The sequence below is a fragment of the Limulus polyphemus genome, unplaced genomic scaffold (genome assembly GCF_000517525.1).
Source record: "Limulus polyphemus unplaced genomic scaffold, Limulus_polyphemus-2.1.2 Scaffold1405, whole genome shotgun sequence".
NCBI classification, from domain to species: domain Eukaryota; kingdom Metazoa; phylum Arthropoda; class Merostomata; order Xiphosura; family Limulidae; genus Limulus; species Limulus polyphemus.
In genome coordinates, this window is record NW_013667015.1 from 48,575 (window position 1) to 57,442 (window position 8,868).

General features: G+C 33.3%; 1 protein-coding gene across 1 annotated transcript in view; it reads right to left on the reverse strand.

Annotated features, from left to right (window-relative positions):
* Nucleotides 1–3,372: 3,372 nt before the first annotated feature.
* The window catches only part of LOC111086760, an 82,300-nt gene continuing 76,804 nt past the window's right edge, over nucleotides 3,373–8,868 (reverse strand). Inside the window, exon 4 of the mRNA XM_022390919.1 lies at nucleotides 3,373–3,857. Coding sequence (XP_022246627.1) covers nucleotides 3,373–3,857 — 485 coding nt within the window. The remainder of the gene's footprint in view (nucleotides 3,858–8,868) is intronic.

An 8,868-nucleotide genomic window follows, 5' to 3' on the forward strand; every position in this document is an offset into this window, starting at 1 on the left:
CTAACAACAATGACTGAGTCGCCTCAGTATCACGTAGAATACGTAGAATACTAGAATACGTATGGGTATGGGATTGCTAGTGTCATTTGTCAAAGACACAGAAAAAACAGACACAAAAGGACTAAATTACTCTCTGATTACACCAGCCTTTATATCAGTGGCCAAATCAACAACATCGGGTGATCTTGTTAAACTACGTCCCAATGTCGACACAAAGGCACTGGGTATTGCCTCCTTTTCTCTATTCTTTTTCAAACACCAACAATCGGACATAACATGACCAGGGATTTTACAGAAATGACAGACAGGCCTTGATTGTTTTAAAGAAGTTTTATCCTGACTGTCAAAAGATTTTGAACTAGAGGAGCTGGATTTTTTAGAAGAATACCCAACTTCAGTGGATTGAAGACATGCAAGTTTTTGTTGAGATGGTATGTATTTCTTTTTATGAAAAGTGGTTTTTATATGTTAAAGTGTAATCATCGAAAAGAGCAGCTACTTCCTGTGGTGTTTCAACCTTCGTTCCAAGTAAGTTTTGAGGTCATCACGTGCACAACATTTAAATTCCTCAATTAGATATAATTGTCTTAGTCTGTCGAAGCTATTGCCAATATGCATTGCACCATCGATCAAAATAAACCTCTTTTTCGTGGACAAATTTCATATAAGTTTGATTATCTTGTTTGCGATAACCTCTAAACTTTGGTGATAAGCCTCTACTAACTCGTATGCTTTGAGAATAGCTGCTTTAACCTTATCATAATTTGCACAATCTTGTAGAAAAAGGGCAACATAAGCTTCTAATGCTTTAACAGGTAAGACACTCTGTAATAATAATGAACATTTTTCGGTGGGTCATTCCATGGTTTGGGCAACCATCTCAAAATGTTGGAAATATTTATCAACTTCATTTTCATTAAATGGTGGTACTTTAACATATCGATTAAGTTCAAAGTTGTCATTTTGCCTTGGTCGATTGGAGTTCAGTCTAATTTCCATTTCTTTTAGCTTAATTTCTTTTTCGACTTCAATGTGAGCTTTTTCAGCCTCGAGACGTTTATTTTCTCCTTCAGCTTCAATACGAGCTTGTTCGGCCTCGAGACGTTTATTTTCTCTTTCAGCTTACGAGCTTGTTCTTTCTCGACTTTCATTCGAGCTTGTTCTTTCTTTTTCTCAGCTTTGATTCGAGCTTGATCTTTCTCTTTCTCGGCCTCGATACGAGCTTGTTCTTTCTCGGCTTCGATACGAGCTTGCTTTTCCTCCTTCTCGGCTTCGATACGAGCTTGTTCTTTCTCGGCCTCGATACGAGCTTGCTTTTTCTCCTTCTCGGCTTCGATACAAGCTTGTTCAAGCTCGAGTTGTTTGAGTTTTAGCTGGATCTCTAATTTATCTTTATCACTTAACTCCGATTAGCTAGTAAGGACACTAGAGTATTCCTGTAATGCTTCCTCAGGCAACAATTCATCATCGACTAATATTTCGATAATACGCTTTTTTAGTTTATTTTTTCTCATTGATTTTTCAACTTTTAGTTCTAAAACTTTGGCAATTTCGAGCAATTCATTTTTTAATGTTTTTTTAGTTGTTCAAGGGAGGGAGGGTGATACAAGAAAATTTTAATAATCAGACATGGTCAAATCTTGTTGGCACTGATAAATATAAATTCAATTGTAATTTAAATTTTAATTAAGATCGAATTTTGTCACTGATTCAGATCTCGGACAAGAACCCCCAATTTATTATGTTACGTATTAGAATTTCAAATAGCCTGAAATTGAATTAACTGATAAATTTCAATTTAGTAGTTAAATTGTACTTTGGATTTAGCAGTTAAGTAAAAACCGATAGATATAGTAGTCAGTTTATGATATTTGCCAACAAGATTGATACACAAATTTCTTTTTTAAACCAAATACGTTTTAATATACATACAACAATACAATTTACAATATCAGTTATTACAATTAGTTATTACAAACAATGATTTATATAGAAAAGTTTCACAAACGTACAAGCAATATAAAGTCTTCTTTCTAGTCTGGAAATTTCTTGATATCTTATCGAGGGTTCACGATGAGCGAGTTAATTACGAGTTGATGTAAGTACGATTCGCTTAAAGGGAAGCTAGCTAGCTTTGTCCTTAGTTTTTTTAGCGCTGAAGTTGTATAATGTCTTCGTATAGGTACAAATGTCCGATATGAATCCACTGAAGTTAAATGATTTGTAATGTTCGAACTTTGTAAATGCTCCTGATCAAATATCTGAAGTTTTCCGATTGATAAGCGTTATAATAATCCCAGTTATAGCTTCTGACATTTATAGCACACTGAGTATAGCAAAGTAATAATAGATACTGTTTGTGGCGCGTAGCGTTGGTTATAGTTATAGGCGTGTGGAGGCTTTCTAAAAATTCAGATTACTTAACAATACAAATTTAAGCGTTTAGGTACATACATATATTGTTAATTCTTACTCTCGAGAATCTTCTACAGTTTTGAAGAATAGGCAGGAGTTTCGCAATACATATTTAACACTATAAGCTATGCATATTTCTGAATATAAACTTAATCTAAACAAGCGTTGATATTAAAATAAATATATAATAATAGATCCGTCACATTACAGTATGTGTTTGACATTATTTGTAGTAAAGCTTATTATTGAAAAACTGTATTGTTGAAAATATAGCTTGTATAATGTGAAACGCATGCTGTAGAATTGATTGTAATTTGTTATTTAAACTAACTGAAGTATTATACTGTCAGTTAAGGTGAGTGTTTTAATAGAGCTCTCCTGAAAAAGCGTAAAGCGAAACTTTGTGTCCAATTAAATTTAAAAAAACCAGTTTGGTGCTATAAGGTGTTTTATTATTTGTATTATAAAGGCTATTACTCAATTTATGTCGCTCAGACTACCTGAGAATTAAATCCGCTAAGACATGTTTTCTAGCAATAATAACTTACACCCAAAACAAATTCTCTAAACAAACCTGTGGATTTAGTATTTAAAAAGTATTCCGTTACGATATGAAACTGAAAGCTAACACTAACCTGTTGCACGCTATCGAAATGATAATTTTTCAGATGAAAAAAGAAACAAAAATGTATTATTACTGGCTCCTTACCAGATTTTACTTGCTAGTTACCAAACGAATTTTACTTGACCAACTCACACAGGAAAGTAAAGAATTAAAGTAAAACAAAGATTCCCATAACCGATTGAGCCATTAATTTGCTAGTTACCTCACAATATTAGCAAGTAAAAAAAATGGAATACGGAAACCAAAAGGTTAGCATTCCCACTGAGATTTTACAACATCATTCTTGTACCAGATATATTACAATTACGACAGATCACGTTACAACTTTCATATTACTTACTCGTAGATAGAGAAGTAGGAAGGTCGAACGAACAAGTAGAGAGTGAAGTGCTATTAATGAGCGTTGTCGGTAATTTCCACAACTTTGAATATACACCTGAGGAAAAACCATAACTCGAACTATTTGATGTGTCTAGACTTCTTCCCTTTCTTGACATGCTAATCTTTACTTCACTGTTTGAAGTATCATTGGCGAAACGTTTGGTAACTACAGGTTTATCGCCATTTAATGTGTTTATGGAGAGGTCCTGGCATTCTTCTGTTACACCCTTATCCACATAACTTGCTTCCAAATACACGTTTTTGTATCGGGAAACGGAAGGATAACATTTATTTGTAAAGATAGGGGGCGCCTTTGGGAACCAGAAACCAGGAGTAGTAGCAACTGAAGACTGCCAATTAGACGTGATTTTGTACCAAGCACTCAACTCAACGTCCTTTTCTGTATCACAATGTATAGAACACCATATTTCATTTCCTAGAATAATAGGAAAGAAAATTATTATCGAAAATAGTTATCATACCTTTCATTACATGTAATAAACGAGTGTGTAACTTGTAGTGGTTTACTAAAACAAGAGTGAAAAAAAATACACTTAATTAATAGAAACAATGTAAATGAAACTTGAAAATATTTTGCAAATGCTCATTGTGCAATGCTTCATAGTCACTTGCAATAATGCAACAACTTTTCGGCATTAAAGTATTTGTACTTGCAGCAATGCCGTGCGTGTTCTTAAGGATTGGTTAGAAGAAATATAAATGTTTTCTTTTATGAAGAATTTAATAATATTTACTGTTAGTTTTTGAGGCTATAGTCAACTCCAAGTTTATCAATGATTGAAAAATCACATTTACTAAATTTAATGGTTCCCCAAATCAAATCTCTCCTAACCTATGACTTGCTTATATTATATATATATATATATATATAGGATAACGTGCTTCGCTCGCTCAAGTACAAATCACTAACAGCCAAGTTTTTCTCAAAAGATGTTTTATCGTGCTTATTTTATCGATTGATACCTTTTTCGTAACTTACAAATACCTTATAAAGGAAAAACTTTATAATTATATATTAAACCTAGCAATTAACAGCTTAATACCTAAATATATAAAAATTAATTTCATTTGTTTTTCAAAAATAAAAAGAATATGAGAATCAAAGGTCATCCGTATGTACCTAGATATACAAAAAAGCAACCTCTGTGTTTAATTGGTTGTATTTATGAAAATATGAAATTTTTAAGCACAAACATTTAAAACAAATTAAAACGTATTCCCAAACGGAAATTCACGAATATTATTCGTTTCACTAATATGTAACTACAGTAATGATTAAAAAGGTGCTTAAATTAACATACCATGAAACATCGCTCGCATATATTATAGCTGGTTGTTAATAAACCATTTTGTTTCTTCGAAGACCGTAGTTACTTGTACAACACTGGTAAATGTTTTCATTATTTCCACAATAATTGTTTTAAAATCCATAGACATTTTAGTCGTTGGGAAAAAAATAATTTTACTATTAGGTCAGTTTGTTTGTTTTGTTGATACATTTAAAGTCAAGTTACCTCTGATTTCTATTTTTACAGTTTTTGGTTGAAAAAGTATTTAGAATAAATCATTTTACTTTATTCAAGCGACTTTTTTTGCCATTTTATTTGGAAACTTGGTTATTTAATACAACTTTTGGGAAGATTAGCAGGAATATTCAATATAATATGCTTAAGATGATTACTCAAGATGAGAATTGGTATCCTTATAATAAGTATTTGTTGCTATTTATACTAAATCCAATTTTGGATTATCTACAGCCCTAGCCCCCAGTGGCACTGCGTTATGTCTGCGAACTTACAACGCTAGAAACCGGGTTTCGATACCCGTGGTGGGCAGAGCACAGATAGCTCCTTGTGTACCTTTGTGCTTAACTTCAAACAAACAAGTATTCTACAGCCCTACAGAATTTAAGCGCACATTGGGGTGAGTATATTAAATACTTAACAAGGAGGTGGATATGCACTAGAGATTTATCTTAATTATCGCTTTGCTTGTTATTGCTGTAAGTACAGTAAGCAATAAATAGAGAGCTTTTTATATAGTTTTTAGTCTATAACATATTTTTTTCTACAAAAGTACTTGCCAAAACATTTAATCGCTTGCCTTGATGACAAACGAAAAAGAAGGAATGTTTATTTTTGACTAGCTGCCCTCTTCTCACCGCGAGGATAGAAACCCAACTTTTAGAATTATTAAGATTATAAGACCCCAGTCTTATCGCTGAGCCTCCCGGGATAAGAATGAGAATTATCAAAAGTATATAAGTGTATAAATTCATTACACTGAAACGTTAATTTGACAAGAAACAATAACAATAGATATGACTGTTTTGAAATTAAACTTTAAAACTTTTTAACTTCTTTTTTACAGCTATAATCCATTAAAACCACTTGCTATGTTTCCTCTAAATATTGCTTTCCCAAAAATCCTTTCTCAAAGCTTCAGCTTTGTTATCAACTGACCAGAGGAATATAATAGTGTGGATTTTCAGTTCAAATTGATTTACTCAAAGAGAATCGGCAGTACATATTACGAAGAAATGCCTAATTTAGCTAAAACTAACTGAGTTTGAGCAAGGACTTAAAAAGACTAGATGAAAACAGTCCTTATTAATTCAAAGACAAAACACAGTGTGTGTTTGTTTCTAGGCATTGGGCAGTCGCATTTCACTCTAGCTCCGGAAAATTACTCTTTCAATATAACGTTTCTTACTTAACGGGAAACGCCAAGTTTTCCCATAATGACTAGCGCTTCACTTGTGCCTGGTCATCCTCATTTAAACATAGGGAACCACAATCTCGAGACATCACCTGAACTACCACAGAAGGACACTGCTGTCTAAATTATTGCACAAAATGCAGCATTACAGCCACGTCTCCTCCTTTTCCACCCACAGACAGAACTTATGTGACATCAATAGAATGACAAAGGAACAAAGGTGACAATAACGAAATCAACTTAAAGACTTTCTTGAGCACGAACTATGCGAAAACTACATAGGCTTAAAATAAATTAGAAGTTTAAAAAATTCTAGATTCATACGTGAAGCTGTAACATGCATAATATGCCTGCATACGGAAGCAATACCATTGTCTTGAAAAAAAAGAACTGTATTGATAATATTAATTATATTACTTTTATGATTTCTCTAAAACTCATTAGTGTTGCCTATTTATTCTTTCCACTCACAAACAACATTCTTTTTACATTAAAGACTTAACAGTTTTAATCCCCACATTTTTTTTTGCAAACACTCTAACCAAATTGTTCTCAACCTTGGATTCTTCATACTATTTATTAAAGTACACTCTTTTGCGTTCCATCCTTTTTCATATCAGCCATTATTTAAAAACCTTAAATTTAGAAAATTTGCTGTTGACAGTGCCATTAAACTTACCCGAGATTTAAATTATTTTCTTTCTAGCTGTAACTGTTTTTTGGCAAGTTCCAGTACTACTTCTCTTTTAAGTAAAATTTCTAATCATGAACTCATTAGCATTTGCCTTGTAAATATGTTTGATGGCAGTAATCTACTATTTAAGCATTAAGACAGAGAGGTGGTGCTACAGCCGGAACTATACTTGGCCTGGCTTAAATTGATGTGTTATTTCAGTTACTTAGAATTCACATGGTAAGGCAATAGCCTAACCTAGTTAAAAACCTGTCTTCTACGTTGTTTTTAGACTACTTGAATTCCTATCCCAACGCATTAATTTACCACATGCTGTTTTTTGTGTGTTTTTTTACATTCTATGTGGAATGTAACCTCCTTTATGTTCTACAAACTGAGGTACCCGTATTTTGTTCAGGTTATGAACTGGAAAAAATATAGGGTGGATGCTATGATAAATAACACAAAAAAATCGTAACTTTTGAATTATGTATATATATATATATATATATCATAACATATCATTACAGTATTCATTATTAACTCACCAAAAGTTTTGTATAAAATTTAAGAACTCAAGGTGACTGATCAGGGTGACTTTGAAGAAAAAGGTAGCAGCCAAAATAGTGGCGGTAGGGGTGCTTTCTGTTACCCCTTTTAACACCAAACTTTTGATACCCTTCCACAGTGTTTCACGTGATTAATTAACTGACGGTCATTGGCCGTATAGGTGTTTTGCGGGTCAAAGTAGGAAGTGGGTATATCTCAAGAAACGGCTGTTGGAGTAGAAACTTCAGCTGTGTTTATGTAATATTGCAATAGTGGCGGCCATTTTTTCCATTTTATTCTTCAATAGAGAGTGCGCTAGCACTCTCCGAGATATACAAGACATTTGTGTGCCCTCCTTCTCACTGTGTGTATATTGTGTTATAAGAAATTTAATAAAGTTTTTTGTCTTTGATGTACAGTCTTGGCGGCATCTATGAATATAGTTAACATTAACTAAAGTCAAAAATAATAAATGCTCAATAACATCAATAATTGGGTGGAAGGGCTGTGAACCCCCAATTAACATGCCCTTTGTTTCAAACTATCATCCCACAAAGTTTGGTTGAGATTGGCACAGCGACCTAGGAATAGTTAGATAATGGACAGACAGACAGATTTTTTGTGCTTTATGTATATATAAATATTGGTTAGGATGTCTTAGATTCTTCAGTGTTTTCCTGAACGAATACATAAAGAAGTGGTGGTGGTTCTCTTAAAGGCTGCAATCAAACTTTGTCATTATCACAACACAGTCCTAGCTTTTCATTCAGATACATTTTGGCCCTGCAAAAATCACATTTTATTGATCTTGTTCCAACGTCATATACACACTCGAATTCATAATCATGATTTGGATTATAATCATAAGCTGTTTTGAAATACATTATAGATTTCCATTCCATCCTTCTTTGAGTTCGACATCCTCTATCTTGCTCCCTTCTGGCAGCATATTCTGCAACTGATTCTTTTATTCTTCTTCCGCTTGTCATTCTGTCACGATTTCCTACTTGTGTGGCAACAGTTTCATTAGTTGTCTCTTCTGCTCTTCTTCTAGCTATCCTTTCCCTATCTTGAGCTTGTCTTGCAACAGTTTTTTTTTGCCATTTCCTGTGATTTCCTTTCTTCCATCATCTTGGCTATTTTTGATTTCCGTGATTACTATGACTTCAAAACTCGTTTGGGTATCTTAACACACTTAAGTAGGGTGTAATTTGTGTGCGCACTTCACAAAGTTGACTGTTTTGGAAACTACAAAGTAATACTACTTATATATATATTATACCATTTACTTACAATCAATGTCGAGGTGGAAAGCAACGTGCGAACTCTTTGAGGTAATGATGAAACACTATGGAACTAAGAGTACATTTGTATACTTTGTCTTCAAGCGATTAATTAATTAACGGTCATTAGCTCCGTTATAGAAAATGTAGTAAAGTTGTTGTTTTTTGTGTGTGTGTAAGGTCGTGGCACCATCTGTGAAAGT